Source organism: Clytia hemisphaerica, unplaced genomic scaffold, assembly GCF_902728285.1.
Source record: "Clytia hemisphaerica strain Z4C2 unplaced genomic scaffold, Clytia hemisphaerica genome assembly, whole genome shotgun sequence".
NCBI lineage: Eukaryota > Metazoa > Cnidaria > Hydrozoa > Leptothecata > Clytiidae > Clytia > Clytia hemisphaerica.
Window position 1 is genome coordinate 1,754,832 of NW_027103621.1, and position 21,290 is coordinate 1,776,121.

A 21,290-nucleotide genomic window follows, 5' to 3' on the forward strand; every position below is an offset into this window, starting at 1 on the left:
TCAAAGTGTATCCATCAAAGAATTGTTGCCCACAAGATGGAGAGAAATGGAACTGTACAGGCAATTTCCATTTGGAAGAGAACTAAAACAAAATAGAGAAATCATTTTTAAGATTGTCGTGCAGTTTTTATGACCAGTACTTGACTGGCAGGTGCTGGCCCGCAAACTAAACATAGTCAAATACAATATGTTTGTGTACCTCAAAATAGTGTGCGAAAGACCCACACAGATCTTTTTCTCTCCCCAGAAAAATTTTTTAACCGGCCAAAACATATTAAAAACATTAGGGTGTCAAGGTCAGAATCACAAAAGTTTCAATGTTATTTTTTTTCTCTTATTTCAAAATAAAACCACAATAGGTTGGTTGTCCCTTTGCCTCTTAAATTGCCACATATTCATCTCCTGTCGTCAACCTTTTCTTAGCCAGAGTGATTGGCCAAACAAACAGCAAGTACGTACCCCGACTGATCAAATATCTTATAAATATTTCATGATTGGCCACTCACTCACCACTCACTCACCACACACAACAAGTGGTTTTGTTGATTACCAAAAATTATGACAAGTCATAGGCCATAGGCAGATAAGTAGAGAAAGAGGGGGAAGGGAAGCGGTTTTTCCTGCACTTATGCTTATCAAATTATAATTGATAACATGCAGGCATGAAAAATAATAGAACAAAATACCACATACCTTACAGACTTGACTTTCCTTGTTGCAATGGATTTCAGAAGATAACCATAAGAAGAAAAACAAACATTGAGATGACCTTGATGGCAGCCCTCAGATGACGAATTTGGAGAAGATCGAAAATGTGCAGGCTTCAAATTCTTCAGAATTTGCGACAAAATAGATAAAATCAGGACTGTCTATTCTGTTTTTTCTTCTCCAAGCATCTAAAGCCATTTGACGAGTCTTGACTTTTAACGTTTTGACACTAACAGCCATCAAATCCCGGGCAAACCCTGCATTTTGACCTCATCCAGGTCTTTCTGCAAAATTTTGCAGGGTGCAGGCCTGCAAAACGCTTTTGTACACAAAATCTAAAATACAGACTCAATTCACGCTTCCTGTAACGCGACTTGATAAACAGTTTTCTTATATTTACCGCGGACTTTAAGTCAGTAAAATAAATCTAATGACACTAACGAATGATCCGGAAAAACAACTCCGGGTAGGCTAAAAACAAGCTGCGACAAAAAAGACTCCGGAGCATACCCTGCGAGTGCATGTTTTGCAGGGGTGTCGCACCGCCCCTGGTTACCGTATTTTTCCTTATTTCCAATATTCTCAAATCCGGTCTGCTACAGTAGGTCACTGTGGCCAAAGGTTTTGCACTATTGGGAGAAATTATCTCTACTGACAAACACAAGGAAATTTATGGCTTTTTATTTGGATTTTTCTAAAAAGTCACTCACAGCCGATATTAAACTTCCCAAGGTTTTTTTAAATGATAGTCAACCACACCTGAAAAGATAACGGTTTTTTTTCTTGCATCATATTGACCGTTAACACAGTCTATAAAGTGATGAAAATAGGGTCTTGCTTTGTACGCAAAGGGAAGAAAAAACAAACGCAGAAAAAAACTACGTCCTCAGAACAGTGATAACAAAAGTGGTTACTATAGCAAAAACGTTATAAACCACAAATTATTACATAGAAAAGATGACTAAATTAATAACGGTTTCAAAATTTTGCTCTGTCTGTCAACAATATTATTTCCTCCCTTTTCAACCTTATAAGATTTGACATGGTGTTATGATTTTTATGTTGTTGAAGGCTGAAAATAAAGAATTGAGCGAGTAAAACAATGAAAGAAGTACAAAGAACAAAGAAATTAAAACAGTTCGGAAAGAATCACGTGATCAAAAAGAACGCACGTGTTGGAATCCCTTTAAATACCAAGGAAATATTTGATCAATTGCAGAGTTTACCTATTTAAACAGCTATCAATGATGAAGAAAGGAAATCTGTTTCTATGGTAAAAAAACAGTCCCCAGATGGAGCAAGAAGCTTGAAGAAGTTGCTTATTTGGAAAAAGTTCAAACAGAACAGATGATGGAAGGTGTCCACAAGTACATCGTAATGAAAAGGGTTTACACAAAGTAAATGGTTTGACTTTGTACATTATTCGAATTTCTCTGTGTACACTAAATTTGAGTAGAAAATACTTTTCAGTCAACTAAACTAGCCCTTTTACGATGTTTTGGTGTGATTATTTTCAATATTTTTTTTTAGGGTTAGATTTCTTTACCCATTAAAAATGTTCAAAATATAAGGGTTCTATGTATAGCTTTTCAATAATTTTTATACCATAGAGACATTTGGGCCTTCAATTTTCCGAAATAACTATTAACGAGAAATGAATAGCCATATTGAAAAGTTTTGATAAATTTACAGACCAGATATCTTATAAAGCAAAAGTGAAACAAATTCTACCATTGTATAATAGCCGTGGTATATCAGGAATTATCCAATAGCTGTTTTTACCTACAGGTATATAATAAAACTATTTAGGATGTAATTTACAGCACTTATGCTGAATTGAATTTATGAAAATATTTGTATATTCATATAATTTGTGAATATTTTTTGTAGTGAGGATTTATAAAAGATTTTCCATCTCGAACAAATCGTCAGTTTCTTGCCAGGTTGAGACAAGTGTAACTACTACTCTCATAATGTTTACCTTAAAATGTTTAACGATGACACCAAAAGGGTAAAATAAAATACATATTTTCGAGTTAGCATTTCAAAGCCATCTTTTACGGAAATGTAAAAGACATAATACTAGACATTTGAAATCCATTGTGTGCTAATCAGCAAGGTCTAAGTGGGTTATTAAATCGGTAATTGAACCAACTTTTCATGATCATTTTGCAAAGAAAAAAAGAGCTTACAGAGTAGTTTCGTGGTATACAGATATAAGAGAAGCAGAAAATTTTCGTGTAGCATAATATGTTGGTTTGCATGGAGAGTGATAAAATGTCGAGAGTCAGGCCGTATGCCATTGTAATTCTAATTTTCCTATCCTGTACGATTCTAATGTTCTGGTATGGATTGCCATCACCTGATCAAGACGCGAACAATCAAAGAAGCGAGGTAAAACCACGTGTTATTCTCATATAGAACTTTCGTCTTATTTTCCCGAAATTTGTTCCCGAGGGAGATGATTGAGATTTACATAATCATTTTAAAATTTTCAGAATTTCAAATCTATTCAATATTGTATTGAAAAATTAAACCAAGGCTCATTTGCAGTTTTGAATTGAAAATTATTCAAAAGATTTATAAAGCGTTTCCAAATTACAAAAGGTCTACCCAGCTTAGAAAATCATCGGCTACCACAGGACAGTCTGTAAATAATTTTCGTCATACATCAAGTCGTTTCCTCGATACTTCATTGCATTATTCTTTCCTTCAGGTGGGAAAAGAATCGGAGATGACACTACATGTACAAAATCTAAAGAGACAACTATCGGAGACGCAACAAAACTGCACCACACAACAACTCTCACTCCTTACAACCCCTCAGATCACCACAACGAAGAGTTGGCAGAATTTCAGAGGGATGAGAATTGTCCATTTTGATTTGAAAGGAGCTCCACCAAAAATTGCTTACCTCATACAAGTGATGGAGCTAGCTGCAAAACATGGTGCAAAAGGCTTTCTTTTGGAGTACGAGGACATGTTTCCTTGGTCTGGCAATCTATCAATGCTGGCTACAAAACATGCTTACTCTAGGGATGACATCAAACTCCTAGTTGACAAAGCTGGTTCCCTAGGAGTGCAACTCATCCCTTTTATACCGACCTTCGGTCATATGGAATTTGTTTTAAAACACCAAGAGTTCAAACATTTAAGAGCTGTTAAGAGGTCAACGGCAAACATCTGCCCTTTGAATGAAGGTTCAGCCATTTTGGTAAAGGCCATGATTGACCAGGTCGTTGCTGCACATCCTGGCATCTCTTGGTTACACCTTGGTGGAGACGAAGTATGGAATATCAAGAAATGCGAGCGATGTAGAAACCAAACACACACTGACACTGAACTATATCAGGAACACATGATTCCTATACTACAATACGCTACAAGTAGCAAATTGTCACCCATTATCTGGGACGATATGTTGAGATCATGGCCTGCGGCAGATTTAAAAAACATAGGTCAGTATGCGACACCAATGGTATGGTGTTATGAACAAGATGTTGTAAATTATGATCACTTTCCTATAAATATGTGGGAAAAATACATGGAAGTCTTCCCTCGAATATTCTTCGCTAGTGCTTTTAAGGGAGCCACCAAACCTTGGTCAGATTTCGTATTCATTAAACAACGTTTAGATAACAATTTGTCCTGGCTGAAAATCTATCATAGGTTTCTTAAAAAGGGGAAAACCGTTGTGGAGGGAATTGCTTTGACGGGATGGAGTCGTTTCGATCATTACGCACCTTTGTGTGAATTATTACCGGCAGCTATACCAAGTATGGTCTTTTGCTTGGCTGCTCTACGTTATGGTAGATTCGATAGTTCAATACATTATGAAACATCAATGGACTTGGGAAATGAATCGAAATTCCGAATCGATGTTAAAAACTTTGCCCGTTATGAACCAAAATATGACACGGGAACTTTCCCAGGAGGTGAAGTTTTACCATTACTTGGTGAATTTGAAAAAGCGGTTGATCTGACCAGAAATTGGGCTGATATTCGTTTAAATGCTTGGCTAAGACCTTATAACGTAAAAAGAAAACACCTAAGTTATTTCAAGCTGGAAAACATGATACAAGACGCAAGAACATGTTTGAAGATTGTAGAGAGAGTGGAGAAATCGGCGAGATCGATATTGGGGAAATTCTTTTTTGACGACACCGTGGAAGAATGGATGCAAGATAAATTGTATCATGTCCAAAGACAAGCTATCAAGACCATGGAGATGGTGCAGAAAGTCATGAGTGAACATTTCGATTCCGACGGGAACATTAAATCTGACTTGAATTAACTCACCATTAGTTCTTCCACTTGGTTTTTACAAACTGAAAAAAAGTAAATTCCAGAAAAATGTACGGCTTCTCACCGAAATGAAACCGGGAGTACTTGATTATAACGCTTTAAACTTTGCAACACTTTAAACTTTGCAATGTTTTTTAAGAAACAAAAGTTTTCGTGCAGTTGATAAAGAACACTCACTTAAGAACTCATTGGTAAAGGTTCATTGGACGATCCGAGCACTCAAATCGCTTTCAACGAAAATTGTGGAAACCTAATATCCCTGCTAAACTTCTGGTCGGTTTGCGTAAAAGTGGACATGGAGACGGTTTGACCCACAGGGATTATAAGAGTGCTTCAATTTGTTGGTTTTTTGTTTTTATATGTTGCTGTTAATATACAAAATCTCACTGTAAAATTTTTTCACCAGAATTGTTTCCAATCTGGAAATATCGCGTTACGTACGGGACATTTTGCGTTACGTACGGGACGGTTTTGAGAAAATTCTAATTTTAAAGCTTTAATTGTAACATAATCCTTGTGTTGTGTGGCATCTTTTGTTGGATCATCCAATGAAGGATAGGTTGAATTAAAATTTTTTGCCTTGTTTTTATTTATAAGTGCTAGTGGGAGAAATGGGCAGAGATTTTACTTCACGGTTGAGCTTTTATGTCCCGTACGTAACAGTTTGGTTGAATGAACTGGTATAATCTTTTGTGAAACCATTATGACAAATAATTTACATAGATTTCTTAATTGATATCTGTGGATCATAACTAAAATTTAAAATTTGCTGTAAAAACCATAGAAAAAAAGATATTTTAACTGATTTGAGCCTAATTGGAGATGGTTCTACGTGAATGTCCCGTACGTAACACCTATAAAATTGGGCATATCTCCCTGAAAGTTTGGTTTAAAATTTGTTTTTTTTCAGTTTTTTGTAAGTTTTCCAGATCCCTCTCTAAAAATGATTGCTAAATTCTCTGAGTCTACATCGTTTTTCCAAAAAACTGCTTAGAAATAAAATTTGTCCCGTACGTAACTTTGTCCTGTACGTAACAACAAATTTCTATTAAATACACAGCTGTTTCTTGAACTATATTTTAGTGTTTACTTCCAATTTTATTGAACATATGATGGCTGTTATCAATCACCTACCTTCAAGACAACTTTTTTCAGTCAGTTGAGTGATTGAGAGGGTCATTGATAGCTGTGAGGGAGTAATACAATCCAAAAGGTTGCAATACAGAGTCCAATCTATATCTATAGTGTGACCCACTAAATGTAACCTGAGATTTCACTGAAACCCTTTTAGTTTTTTCTCTAGCTGTTTCTCTGACTTTATAAGTCATTGGTTTGAAATTTTAGCTGACCCTTTTTCATGATATAATAGAGCCTAGAGATGTGAGGGAGTGTATGTAGTATTTTGAAAGTTTGTCCCGTACGTAACAACAAAGAACTTATGATTATCAGCAATAGTAACATATTCATTTGAGGCTAGATTGCTAACATAAACAAATTATGATAAATCTTATGTTTGTTTTTTAAAGTAGAATAAAACAAGATAATAATGAAACCAGTCAATCAACGAGTAAGAGAGCATCAACAGCGTATGAAAGATTCATTGGGAGGTGAAGTATTTAAAGAGATGAAAAGAGGAAGGGTAGAGAAGATCAGGGAAAAGCAGAAAAAACAACGACTTAAAAATGATGAGGCAAAAGAGGAGTATTGCAAGAAGGGAAGAGCGAGTAAGAGATTACAACAGGCCAGAAAAAGATAAAGTGAGGGACAAGCATCTGAGTTATCAATTTTACAAAGAAATAAACTAATTGGCAAGAAAAAGAGAAAGCAAAATTCTGAAAACATGAGAAAAGAACAGGACACTTTAAAAATTAAAGTTAAGCTTACATACAACAAGAACAGAAGGCTTAAAAGACAGCAGGCAAGCAATGAGAATGAAACCAGTCAGTCTGCAACCCCAGAATCTGTAAACCTTGATATATTAGTCATAAACAGTGTATCACCTCATGGAAAAAGACGCGCCCTACAAAGATTAGCCTTGAGCAATCCTCCATTAGAAGTCAGTCCGCTTTACGTCTCGATAAGGTGGAAGGTAGGCTCAAAGCCAAAGAAGACACCCGATCTTTTCTTCACGAGAAGGTCATAAATTTCATGAATCAGGACATTAATTCTGTTGTTGTTCCCGATGAAAAGAAAAGTCATAAAATGTCATCAATAAAAACTCTATGGCATAAGTTTGAAGCGGAAAATTATGCTCAATTCTGGCGCTATGTTTCAGAAAATACTATTAAGCCGAAGCCAGAGGACTGGGGTGCATGCTTATGCATGACCTGCATGAACCCTGAGTTTATAAACTATCATATATAAAAAAAACTTTACCCAATATTAATTTAACAATCGAAGATCTTTCAGAGGTGACAGTCCAGATAGTCAAAACAAATTGGAAGAATTGCACGCCAAAATTAAAGCATGTAAAAAAGAGTTTAAGTACTTGGAGTGGGCAAAAGAAAAAACATCTGGGACAAAGCTTACACTTTACCACACCAACAAAAATTCTTGTTCTGTGAAACTGATTGTTTTCTTGGAAAAGTTTCAGACTTCAAAGCAATTTTTAAAAATTTTGTTACGTACGGGACATTTTTTGTCACCCCCAGTGGCTTTAAAGATGCTATTTTATACTGAGGATTACTTGACCTTACAGTGTTTTATTGCTTTTTTCTTCTCATATATAGCTGTAACTATAATTTTATCTGTTTAAGTGTTTCATGTACTTCTATTTTAGAGTTTATCATAGTTAATATGGGGTAGAATAGGATTTTCCGTTAAAAAATTCATAAATATGTTGAAAATTTTTTGCTTATGATTCTTTCTGTGTGTAACATTTTATTGAAAATTGATGGCAACCATGTAGTAGGAGTGGAAAATGTCAATAAAGGGTATTGCAGGCTTTTTAGAAAATTTTTTTAGTAAATTTTAATGATTGTTACGTACGGGACAATTTTTTGGGTGCCTTCAACATTGAAGTAGCCGCCATTTTCTTTCAGATCAGAATCACGTAGGACTGCTTCGGAATATGAAACTTAAATCCATAAGGTAAAGAAAAAACGTCATTACAATAAAAAATTCAAACAACAGAAAAAAAATTTTTTGACCCTTTTTCATGTCCACTTTTACGCAAATCGACCTTCTGCCGATGAAGCGTTACGAACTTATTTAAAATGATTGAAATTTCTTCGACATCAAATCATCATAAAACTTAATGATACAGCTAATTTTATCAATTTAATTTATCCAAATTTTAAAAAATTCAGCAATTTTGGTAGTCTAGAGATGCTGCTTTCTTGGACAGAAAATATCAAATATTTATTCGTGGATTAAATATCGAAATATTTCCCTTTTTGAAGACCGATTCGTAACAGTTACGGGATTTGAATAAACGGTAAATGACCCCTCTCTTCCGATGACACAAATATTTGTTTGAGGATTTGACTGGCGCGTGCAGGTCTTTGAGCTTCCGAAACTATCGTTTTATTTGTTTAGTATAGAGTGGCATTAAAATAGGTTTAAAGCATCAACCTTTAAGATATGTTTGCATGTCGAGGCACTTGTTGACACACAAAGGAATGCTAACAGCTATCGAGAATGGTTGTAGAAGAGTGGATTGGTCAAATGGAAGAAAGTTTCAAATTCTCTACATTTTTCGGCGATTCTTTCTTAAAATGACAAACGAATTAAAAAAACCCTAAATTTGATTTCCTATTAATTTCTTATCCATTGTATTGCGTAAAGAATATTTTTAGAACAGAAAGTGCGTGATTTTCGAAGCATTTCTGAATATACCTCAGTGGACATTATTCAAATTCCCGAAAACATTAGTAGGACGACAAACTCTAATTAACAAACAGAAAGTACCAAGAACTGACTTTAAAAAATTTGTATAGTGCGGAAGATGAAGACATGAAAGTGTCAGTACACGTTTTTTTTTATAAGGAACCTTAACTTTGCTCTGAGCCTGGAGTTCCTTATTTTTACAGAGAATTTCAGTCTCAAATTTCTTATCGAGTTCCTTACTACATAGGAAATTTTGAACTTTTTGCCCCTTGAAAGATCAAAATTTGGTCAAATTAGTCCCGATAAGGTACATTATTTTCAAATCCACTTATTCTCAGCCTGAGCAGTTCCTTAACAATTCCTTATTTTTTGAACCATTTTCAGCCTCGAGTTCCTTATAAACATGTTCCTTATAAAAAAAAAAAACGTGTATTGAAACAATAATCTTCATTACTTCAACTCTATGATATCACGCTTCTGACTTCGGTTGGTTAAGCACTCTTTTGATGGACAAAAGCATCGCATCAACAAAATATAGTGCCGAAGATAAATTTTACTTCATAATTCTTTACAGTAACCTTTTAAAACATTTTTTACATTAGAAATTACATTAATCGCAAATAATAAAATGGGCCAACACACTTAGCTTCAGGAGTCACGAGGTTATCTTGCTTTAGTAAAATCGAAACAATTTTAATTTTGTTTATTCCTTCCTTATCCGTAAAGTGGAAAACTTTGCCCTTTATTGACTTTCAGTAGTTTATTTTGTCAAAGTGTACAATGTCTAAAGCTAAAAATGACAAAAATTTATTTTTTAAAGAGATCATGCCTCGTCTCAAAATTTAGAAATGATGAAGCAATCTAAATTTTCGTATGACATATATCTTGGTTCAATCTAACATAAAGCTCAAACATTAAAACGCTAAATTGCACGAGGGCTCACGTGATCGTGTGTCATTGCAGCGACGCGAGATAATTTCAGGGCTTAACCGACGAAATCCGGCCAACAACTTTACATAGGTCGATGTGAGAAGCGGTCAATTCGGCATGATATTAAAATTTTCAAAATAAAAAATATATAAACCACTAATATGTTGTTTTTGGAAATTTTCTATTCTATATATGGCTTCAGTGAAATGAAATTAACAATTTTCAAATATTCTACGACTGACTCTATCGTAGATAAGCATCTGTATCGAAACCACGGCGAATGTTTACTAGATGAGTAGTTAACAAACAACACAATCTTGATCGAAAGTAGGTTGCACAGAGACTGATTAGGTTTGCAACAAGGTCTCCATTAGCCTAATTATCTTATGGCAGTTACTTCAAAAGCTACAAAACTAAGATTATTAGAGCAGAAATAACAACAGGTTTTTATGAAAGTTCACCCGAGGCTGTAGTCCAATGACGTCAATAAAAATACCTATCTAATAAGCCCGAAACAGAAAATGACGGACGGGAACTAGAAAGTGAATTGACTTGAAAAGAATGTTATCGCTTATCAATGCAGATTTATACAATGTAATGGCATTCTGGAGGTCACTCTTCACTAACATACCAACAGTCAGTAGCTGTACGTCTGTCAAGTCGAACAGTAAAGTTGTTGCATGAAAGAATATCTTTCATACGGTAAGGATAATAGTATAGTCGAAATGTCGTTACAAAAAAGCCTAGAATTGTAACCACCAAACTTTTGTTTGTCCAAAAATATGGAACGTAAAATTGAATTTTGCTAGAATAAGAAGCAAAACCTTGCACCATAACGGATACTTAAAGTATCTTCCATTCCTGAGGATTATGGATGTGAATATTGAGAAATAGTTATAGTACATCCACAGGCATATCAAAAAACATTAAAGCCTTTTTAGGAAGAAACGATACCGAATTTTTATCAAAAATTCGCATAGTAGCATATCACATCATAATTAATTGCATCGCTATAATGAAATTATAATTAATCGTTAATCTTTTTCGTACATCCATCATTAAAAGTCAATTAATGAGGCTGAAGGAATTTTCAGTTGATAAAACAGCCGTTTGTACGGTACTAAACTTTTAGTATGTGCTCCTGAGTCAAATAAGCGATATTATAGTCTCAGCAGAGCTTTTGTTATCTCAATTCCTGCTTAGTCATAACAAATCAACAATTTTAGGGTCTCCCTCCTTAAACCACATGACTATGGAAAACCCATTAAGGAAATAAGACAGCATTCTTTTATTTCTATTATGCGGAAAACCAGTACATCACGTGGCACGTACTCTTCAATAAAAGTGCCCGAAATTTTATCCAAAGATAAAGTCTGCTAGCGGTAGACAAAACGACAAATATCTTTTCAATTTAGTAATTTAGGAACATGGCAAGTTAGTTAGCACAGTAAAAGTTAATTTTTAACCCCCCCCCCCCGGAAAATGTTTTATTACTAATGTATGATAATTTATGCAGCGCTTGTATAATGCCCTTTCTATGACGTATCACTTGGAGCATACAAAATCCACAAAGAGATCTTATCAAATAAGATTTACAAATAAGGTTTTATAAGAGCCTTCACCCTTACCGAGATACAAAAGTCGAGGAAAAGCAACTTTCACCCAACCAATAGTAAAGTAAGAAAAGAATGCTATATTTTACTTAGGTGATTTCGACTTGGCAAAACCCTTCACACAGCTAACACTTTACCGTCTATGTATGTATGCCCTTTTGCAACATCAGCAAGATCAGAAAAATTGCTCCCCAAAATAGAACATAAGCATCTTTCTTTCCAGAATTGTTGATTTTCTAAGATTTTAGATTTTAGATTCGACACGAGAAGTTTACCAGGCAAAAAGAGAATAGCTTATTCAGAGCAGATAAGACTTGACGAAGAAAAGTCACTGACCCGGTGAAACACCCAAACAAACTAATGTAATGAAGTGTTTACGTAAATAGGTAGCTGAATATAGAAGTTGTGATTGGATTGTCATACCAGTGAGAATGAGATCATGGAAACAAATCCCCTTCTTCTGAGGTGCAAGATGAACGCGTTAACAAGATGAACGGATTGCTTCACTTGTTGATAAAGCTACGAAGTTTTACGTGTTGTAGACTTAATGTCACACGCTTGAACAAGGTTACGCAAGGTAAGAGGCAAACAATGCAATAACATTAGCCCAACAACTGAAAGACTGCGAGAAATCAAACAAATATATGCATTCATACCGATGCTTGGGTTCCTGTAAGCATAAGCAGTCAACACTCTTCTCAAGGCTGCAATGCCAACTTCTGATTGAAATGCTGGGTGGCCCGGTAATGATCTGAGAAAAAGAATACATTATAATAACGCACATATTCTTATTTTAAATTTCGGTTGAAAGACAGGTAGTCGTGACGGTACAAATAGACATTTTGCAGTCATAAAAGTTTTAGTTTTATATAGGTGCTTCTTTTGTGAAAGGCAAAAGGCTATGCAAATCACTTTAACCTCTAAATAAAAAAGCGCATCCGCAGATCAAGGTATCATAGATAAAAAAAACAGGTTTTCAAGACACAGTTGGATTGAGCACAGGTTAAAGGAGCACGTACATTTTTACTTTTACTCCATTCATTAAAGCTCTTTAAAATCCTCTAATTAATTTTTTGTATATAGTATAAAAGTTAATTGTCAGGTTCATACCTGTGCAGATCACGTTCGATCTCTTCAGCTGTGGTCAGCATTTTACCGATACTCTCTTTCACCAGTTGTGAATAATATCCAGGATTGTTGGCCAGCTACGAAGAAACAAATTTTGGAAACTTTGCTAGAAAAACGTTGAGGATGACGCCAAAGCTTCCTTTTCCCTCGCTGTCCACCCGAAGGTAGGATAGGGTACCACTTCTTTCCCTAGATTGCTCCCCTTGACTCACACTTTAACTGCTGAGTATCAAGCGAGGAATCAAGTACTATTTTGAAATCTGATATGAGCTGCTTGGGGGGGGGTTGAACTGGATAATCTACCTTGATGCTTCGACCATTCATTGGTGATAGAACGCTAATCAAAACAAAACGGCAGAAGCGCATCAGATGCTTTCAATTTTAGAACCTTAAACACAGTTATTGATATCTTTGAAATTTCTGATAACTGACTGGTACAAGGGACCACTCGTCCTATCAATGTTTTGTTCAGTTTATGGGTAACATGCTGTGGAACCCTTGATACAATCGACAGAATGTTCCGTATGTCCAAAATTACTGGCCCATCGACGTAAACAAATAAGAAAGGAGAATGATTTTCGTAAATCAAATTCTGTAATACGCTAAATAATGTAGGCCTAAAAGTAGGTACCTCGTTGACCGCGCCAGAAAAGAGGGACCATATTTCACCTCTCAGACTGTCCGGAATTCCCTTCAACACTAACTCGTGTGTCTTTGGTGTCCGATACATACAAATCCCTCTGAAAGAAGAAAACAATCTTTGAAAGTTTCTGCAACAATGAAAATTCAGCAGTGGAAATTTGCGGTAATCACGGAGAAATGTTGAAAGTTTGATATAATTGCCAACAATATTTATAAAGTGCAAAAAATATCCTAATGAAATGAATCAGTGCGCAAGTATCTTTTCAACATTCTAAATTTAAAATAGAGTTACGAGAAAGCAAACCTTCCGTATTCAGAAAAATGCATGCTCCACAGATGTTCTTTAACCGATTCTTTGACAGGAATACCAGCTTCGCTGACAGGACAAAAGACTGTCTTCAAAGCTGGTTGGAATTGTGTTGTTTGATCGTTGACATCGCCCATCGGTGGTTCTTCAAGAATCGTCCTGCAAAAGTGTTTCGAAAATGTCATTTAGAATTGAGATGGCCTTCTGAAAATTAATTTATTAGAACTTGTAGTTGTAGGTATGGAGTATATACAGGGGTCTTATTTGAGCTTGGCGAACAAATATAGGTGATTTCTGTACCTAACTCGAGATCTTAACCATTAAAACAGTGTTTTCAGCCAGAAATAGCTGTTTTGTCCAGTTTTTGCACTTTTGGAAGCTCAATATCTCGAGTTAGGTACTGACATTACCTATACTCGCAATATATCACTAATCTTAATTTTTTGAGAGCTTTCCATAAATATACAACAGGTCTCCGTTTTCTTAAGCTAAAATTTTCATTAATTTTTCACCCTATGATTTTTGCCTGAGACCGTCGTATTTGTCCGAAAATCACACCAAAGTGTCCGAAAAAAAATCGGCAACCAAGTTATTTTGATTCCCCTACCCCTTAGCTTTCCAAAAATGTATAACAAGTGCTTTGACTAAAAAAATCGAGCGATTTTGCAAATTTCCCCCTACTATTGGTCCAGATTCTAAACCAATTGAACTGTTTCAATGCTTTTTGTTAATATTGGAGCCGCACTTTTGAAAAGTACAATGTAAAGTGGAGAACTCGTCCAAAAAGAAAAATATGAAATCTGTTAACTTACGTTACAGGCGTTTTGGAAAGGAAATCTGAAATTTTTTCCATCAGGAATTCTCGATCTTTCAGTGAAGCAAATAAGAATGTCATCTGAAAAAATAACATGTGGTTCTTGTAGAGTTTTTGTAAAAAGAAAGACAAAGAGTTTTAAAAATCGAAATTAATTTGAAAGACAAAAAATTAGAACTGGAAAAGACACAAGCCAGTAGTCGTAGTGTGTGGATAGTACCTTAGACTTGGTGGTGATGTGGACAGCATTAGGCACGATGCTTGTAGTGGTCATCTTCTCTACCACTGACACTTCACGCATTGGAATGATTACCGAACATAACTGCTTGATCTGTGATTAAACGTAAGAGATATAAAAAACGGCAAAAAACGGCTTCATAAATGAAAAATATTTTAGTTATTTTAAATTCACTAAACCTTCGGCTTCCAAGCAGCATTACAACTTGGATTCCACTGAGATTACTATGATATTTTTGAGCATGGAGTGTAGGCTCCTTTCATCACCCGTACATAGGACAAGTGGTTAACTGACTGTAGTAGGGTTTAAAAGTTTGGGTAATAGTGCGTAAGTTCACGAGTTCGAACCACGTCCAGGACGTTAAAAACATTATATGACATACTTAGCAATTATAAGGAGAGTACCAAGAGAATGATGGTGTAACATTAAAAGGAAACACTTTCTTGGGATCTCATAAAACATGATCATGAATAATATCTTTCCAAGATTTATCAATTAACGAGACTTACTTTACTTTCAAAGCAGATGTAGTTTGGTGAGATATACAAATCACCCCACATATGAGCTTTACTGAACGGACTCCATAGAGTGCAGTACAAACTGCCATCTAATTTTTCCTCCTTCGATAAATGAAATATACGTCTGAAAAAAAGAAAAAATGAAAGTACTTCTCAAAGAATTAAAAAAACAATAGGTTTTATCAGTAAGTAAGACTTCTTTATGTGTAATAAGGTCGCTATAATGTTATAGAAAATTTTCCCTCCTTGAATTCCTTAAAATGACCAATCTCAGTGGTCAAAGCAAGATTTTCGTCTGAGACGGAAAATGGATTTTACACAGCAAATTAGCATATTATTCTTGCAATTTTGGTGAATTATCCAGAATTTTGAGACGGAAAAGCCTCTCTATATACTTTACTGAGACGGAAATCCGTCTGAGACGGAAGAACTTTTAACACTGCAATCTATCTATCAAAAAAAGCATCTCGCAAAGACACCAGTGATAAAAATCACCATTCGAAAGGTTTCGTTACCTGTAGTGTTCGCTTTTCGCACGTGCGTCCAAGTCACGTTTCAATTGTGGTCCCAATTTCTTGCTCTTCTTTTTGTTTTTCTTCCCTCTAGAAATGATTAGAAACGCGTTTACGAGGAGATGAGCAATAAAATCCAATAGAGAAAGAGAACTAAATTTAAGTAGTTTCTAGGAACTTGAAAACTAAACTAAAGATAACCCATAATGCAGGTACAAACTAATGATTGCTCAAAGGCTGGTCAGAAAGAAGAATGTTTCACCTTGACACAATAGTGATGCTTCTGTCTTGATCGATGGACATCTCTTCAGATAGCAATCTTAACAAGAGAAAAACTACGTCAATAATATAGATTTTCGTCGAATTGAATTGATACAACTCTACCATTGGTCAATATCAGAAAAATTGTTTCTTAATCAAGGTATATGTGTTATTAAGTTTTAACAGATTGGAACGAAAAAAAAGCTGAATACAACGATGCTACTTCGGTAAGACTGAATATTTTGCAAACCTTTTCATTCCCATGTTGGCAAGTTGCTCGATCAAATCGAATGTCTCTGAGCAATTCAAAAACATCGAAAAATAATACTGAAAAAGAAGAATATCAAAAAAAATTATTATGAGCAAACGAATATGTGAGAAAATTAGGGAAGAAAGAGCCCATGAACGGACTAGCCAAATCTTGTATAACATAATGAGTGAGGTGAGTGACGTGTATCAGCCTGTCACTCACCCTGTCACCCTGTATTGCGGTGCTGGAATACACATCCTGATACTAAAAATGTGGTAAGTGCAACAATAGTCATTGTAACCGAATCAAAATGTGAAAGTTTTTAACTTTTGAATAAGAAGAGCATTCATATATGTTAATACCAGGATGTCATCGATAAGAAAAGGTTTACCTTCGTAAGGTAAATAAAATATGGTGGAAAACATATTACTGTTATTATACCAATACTTTACTTACGTCAGTAGTACGTGTAGTGACTTTGATTCCGTCTGGTAATACCACTCCACTTGTACGTTCAAGACTCTAAATAAAGGGTGAAATACATAAACAATCATCAGGAAATATTGAAGAAATTTAATAAATACTTGAACTGGTAATTAAAGGAGTGGCGCACATCTACGAAAAACCTTTTGATGTGTTAGCAGACAACACTACCCACAAAATTGGAATCTACACCAACTTGATAACTTTAACCTGAAAACGATAGTATTCCCCTCTTCTTATTTAGGTTATCAAGTTGGTGTTGATACTAATTTTGCAGCTCACCGTTACATCTGTCCATGCCAGAACCACTCGTGCTTCTTTTCCCAACAAGAATGAATAAAAGCACAAATGGTTAACCGATAAATACATCCAACCTTGTCGCGGTACTTTCCCTTTCCAATAACTGCAAGAATAATCTGAAATTGTGAAAAGTAAATGACATTGAATTAAAAGGCCGAATTTGAAGAATGCTGAAATTCAAAGGAGACTTTATGCTGGAATTCGTTACAACAAATTTTAGGAAATCTGGAAGAAGGGTAGTTTCTCAAGGCAAGTTAAGTTACTCATAGTTATAAGAGTAAAAAGCAAATGAATCTGAACATGTAAAATCTTACAATTAACCAATTTTTCCTCTTCAGGCATACCAAACAAGCGTTTGAAACGGGCTGTAGCTGATAGAAACTTCTCACCATCACTTTCAGCTAGAAATATAAAACCGTTCATGATTTTTAAAAGCTTTGGCCATAGCAGGTGCTGAGTAGATTTTAAATGGCTACCAAGCTGTACCAAGAATTTTTTTCGTTTTTTCTATTTCCAATCTTCCATTCTTCTTTCCGATCCCCCTTTTCAGACTTTCAACTATAATGAGTGATTTGGATTTCAAACCTAACGCCTAACTAATTTATCCAACGAGACACAGCAGAATAGGGTTTACAGTGTAAAGTGGCCACTAAAGTAGCTAACCCAACCCTAACGGTGCCCCTACAAGCATCACTTTGAAATCCCATGTTTCGCCACAGGGTACAAGTGCACCTAAGAAGACCTTTGGCCATATATTGTGACGCTTGAGCTCCAACCCTGACCCTAACTAATAGAAACGAAATCCTGATCTAAAAGGCACCCTGATACTGATACATGATGATGTCTACACAGGTCTGCAGATCGCCTTGGTGGTCCATTACATTTTACTCAACACCTTCATAACATCACTTTTGGAGAAAAAAAAACTCAGTACATTCAGTTGAAAAGTTGCATTTCTAAAATTCATTTTTCAATAAACATTAATGATTTCAATAGACATGTTGATTTTATCGATTCTCAAAAGAATGCAAAAAAAAATTAAAATACTTTATGTGTTTTTAGAGATTTATTAAGGATGAGGCAAATAGGACAACATACGATTATTGACAACATTGTGTAGCTGCTGACTTGCCACCAGACTTTCAATTTTTGCTTTCACAAATTCCCTCATGTCGTCACTTGTTTCAAAGTTTTCTAAAATTGAATAGAAAAATCAGAATTCAGTTCTGAAGATATTTTGAAGTAAACCAACAATACTGACATCAAATTTCAAACTATAAAACACAACGAAATTCTGTAAACATACCAATAGTATTTACTAAATGCTTTAGTAGCCACTGCCAATCTTCTTCAATTTCACCTTTGGACGAAGAGTTTGCAATCACTAAAAAAGGCAGAGTGCAGAAGGTTACAAGCTTGTTCCAAGATTAATTCAACTAAAATTTTAAACCAAAGACTTATGTACTTATAATGTAGTTAATGTACCAAAATCAATATTAACATATAGTTTTCAAAAATTTAGTTACCAAAAGTTTATACAACTTTTCCAGACTTTTCATGTATTTCATAAAAGAAAGTAAGAATTCATTGGTGACTCTACTTTAACTTACAATAGCAGACATCAGAATCAGCCAACTGTAACAATATTCTGTATGGTGGTGGCTAAATACAAAAAAGCATAAAAAGTTTAAAACGGGCAAGTTCAGAGAATCTCTTAGAATTTCTTAGAAATTCTTTCCCTCAATGCTGTGAATATATTTGTAAATTACTAAACAAACATCATTTTCATAGCTTGGTGAAAATGACAAGTTGTAATATCAGCTCAGCTCAATCAGCATTTTATGGAAAAAATGATAAATGTTTTCCTCATCTTCAGTTTCCAGAGATCAAAGATATAAAAAAAGAAAAAAGAAGAAATTATCAAATCACTGCTGACCCTCAAAACAATAATCAAAATTCAAAGAAAATACTTTATTATCTAAAACATTATCCAGGGTTCCAAGTAGCAGCGATGTGAAGCCACCTCCTCCACCATGACCTTTTCTTTTCTGTAGTGTGAAAAATGGATTTGCACGCTCAGTTTCCCTAAAAAACAATAAACTTTTTCAGAGATAAATAAATTTTACGACATATACAGCAACACAGTTATAACCATGCAAAAATAACAACAGATACAAAAGTTCTCAGAAAGTCTCAATGTAACAATTCTGGCAAAAGATTGAGTGCAGTGTAAAAAGTTTGTTGTGCAATAAGTAATCAAGATGTAAACAAACAAAGCATGTTTTACATGCGTTTGTAATCCAAGTAGGAGTAAGTTTATTTAACTAAAGCTATTTTGTCCAAAATCAACCTTGATTTGAAAAACAACTTTACATTAAAATGTTTCACAAGATAAATAAAACTATCATTATTTTTCTACAAGAAATGAATAATTGAGTTATAAAAAGCATCACAATTTAAAAATTCAGGCAGAGGAATGTAAAGAGATGGAAAAACAGCTTCTTCAGAACAATAGACAAACGGCTCGTCATATACCAGGTCCTTTGCCCTTAAGGGGGTTTGTTTCGAGCTAATGGATTTCCTTTGTTGTTACTTAAAAGTTGTATAATTAGCGTGGTATGACGAAATTCTTTTGTTTCAGGTCAAATTATGCGTAAACTTTAGAGGCTTATATTTTGGGAAGACCTCTTTTATACCTAAAGATACCTATATTTTCTTGCTCAGAATTTTCTAGTGATTCTAATGATATAACGGCATCATGACCACATAATTAGATTTAAAGTTAAAGTGCACGAAAATAAGAAATCAAATCTGTCTTTGATGAATTCCTATCAAATTTTTTAGAAATAATTTCGTATCATTGTGATAAGAATTTTTCAGACTACAAGTTAGTGTAAAATTTGTTACTGGATACTGAAAGTTTAAAAACATAAAACCACTTTTATAAACACAGCATATAGAAACCAGCCCTCTTCGCATGGCAAGCCGTTTTTTTCTGAGCTTTTTGTAACGACCAAATTAAAGCTAAAACAAAGGAGTTTTCAATAGACACGATCAGAACACTTCGGGTAATTAGAGAAGCACTTTTTCTATTCCATCCCATTTCTCTGGTTGAGGTGATTAGGAGATTTAATGCCAAAATAGTTAGGAATCACTTCAGAAGCTTCCCTTCTTTTATTGGCATACAGTAAGTAAATAACAAAAATTATAGCTTTCCTAATTCAAAAAGTGCATTTATATCTCAACAATGAGGGACTTACCAAAATGCATTTGCAATCAAAACCTCTTGTGGTTTGACCCACATGATTGATGATAAATTTTAATTTTTATCCAGTTATTACATATAACTGTACATTACTATAAAAAACAAAAATATTATTGACAACAGCAAAGAAACAACTACAACAAAACAGTATTTTTCAGTTCTGTTGGGTCAACTTTTAGCAAGTGTAACAAAATGCAGTTAGTTTTGGTATGAGTTGACACAAATTGGAGCAGAATGGGAAAACCAAAGTTATTCACAAATTAAATACACACTACCACTTTTGTCAAGTTAGGCATCATTGATTAGAAGTGTGACTCCCCAAACGATTTTAAATACCTGAAAATTGGACTGGTCTTCAGACAGTCTTCTTTTAAGGGTTGGTAAATAACACGTAAAAATTTACCAAAAAACTGCTATGAATCCAGTAAATAAGCAACCATTTAGTGTTCAGTCCCAGACTGGTCTTGGTTGACCGGTCAGTACAAATTTGGATGAAGTCCTTATTAACAAACACTAACGAACACCCTTGAAGACCGGTCTAACAAGGTCAAAAGCATCTACAAGCGACCTGAACCATTCAAAATTAGATTTTCTAATAGTTTTGAAGACTGATATAAAACAAAAATTCCACCCCTATTAGACCGCTTATAAACCATATCAAGAACAGTCCAATTTTCAGATACTTTACAATGGCTTGGAGAGTAAGAGGGAAAACTTTTGAAAACCTTTGCAAAATAACTTGTAAACAGATATTCTATTGCAAGCAGAATATACACCTTGACCGAAACAGCAAGACAGGAGTGTGTAAGGTAAAAATATTTTGCAAAGGTGCATAAATAATGACATTAAACCATAACGAGCGGTGATTAACTAAATGAATTTTGGTCATGCCTTGCTTGTGATACCAGAGAACAATTTGGTATTTTTTACCACACACCAAGGAGATAGATTTGTTGAGAAAAAAAACTAAAAAACATACTTTTATGGACCTGCCTGGCTACTCAACAGAAAGCATTAAATTAAAAAAAATAAATTATTATTCCTGAAAAACCACTTTTCAAATTTTTTTCAAAACAATTTTTCCAAAAATCAAGCTTTGTCACATTTTGGGTATTACCATTTTGTATCTTTGTACCAAAAATCTAAAAGATCCTATGAGCCAATCCTGAGAAAAGATATTAATATTAA

At 34.7% G+C, this 21,290-nt stretch overlaps 2 protein-coding genes across 2 annotated transcripts in view; one reads left to right on the forward strand and one right to left on the reverse strand.

Annotated features, from left to right (window-relative positions):
* Positions 1-20,196, reverse strand: part of LOC136802342 (TBC1 domain family member 9-like) — a 73,819-nt gene extending 53,623 nt beyond the window's left edge. Inside the window, exons 1-18 of the mRNA XM_067059067.1 lie at positions 20,098-20,196; positions 18,808-18,922; positions 18,448-18,499; positions 18,144-18,221; positions 17,936-18,031; positions 17,152-17,238; positions 16,820-16,953; positions 16,511-16,576; positions 16,055-16,131; positions 15,806-15,862; positions 15,547-15,633; positions 15,023-15,155; positions 14,496-14,606; positions 14,274-14,356; positions 13,459-13,620; positions 13,144-13,252; positions 12,495-12,589; positions 12,041-12,135 (exon numbers count right to left, since the gene is read on the reverse strand). Coding sequence (XP_066915168.1) covers positions 12,041-12,135; positions 12,495-12,589; positions 13,144-13,252; positions 13,459-13,620; positions 14,274-14,356; positions 14,496-14,606; positions 15,023-15,155; positions 15,547-15,633; positions 15,806-15,862; positions 16,055-16,131; positions 16,511-16,576; positions 16,820-16,953; positions 17,152-17,238; positions 17,936-18,031; positions 18,144-18,221; positions 18,448-18,499; positions 18,808-18,922; positions 20,098-20,141 — 1,681 coding nt within the window. The 5' untranslated portion in view covers positions 20,142-20,196. The remainder of the gene's footprint in view (positions 1-12,040; positions 12,136-12,494; positions 12,590-13,143; positions 13,253-13,458; positions 13,621-14,273; positions 14,357-14,495; positions 14,607-15,022; positions 15,156-15,546; positions 15,634-15,805; positions 15,863-16,054; positions 16,132-16,510; positions 16,577-16,819; positions 16,954-17,151; positions 17,239-17,935; positions 18,032-18,143; positions 18,222-18,447; positions 18,500-18,807; positions 18,923-20,097) is intronic.
* On the forward strand, positions 2,875-5,192 carry LOC136802341 (hexosaminidase D-like). Its single transcript, XM_067059066.1, has 2 exons — positions 2,875-3,102; positions 3,425-5,192. Exons 1-2 carry the CDS (start codon positions 2,959-2,961, stop codon positions 5,000-5,002), a joined length of 1,722 nt encoding a protein of 573 aa, XP_066915167.1. The 5' UTR covers positions 2,875-2,958; the 3' UTR covers positions 5,003-5,192.
* Positions 20,197-21,290: the final 1,094 nt, after the last annotated feature.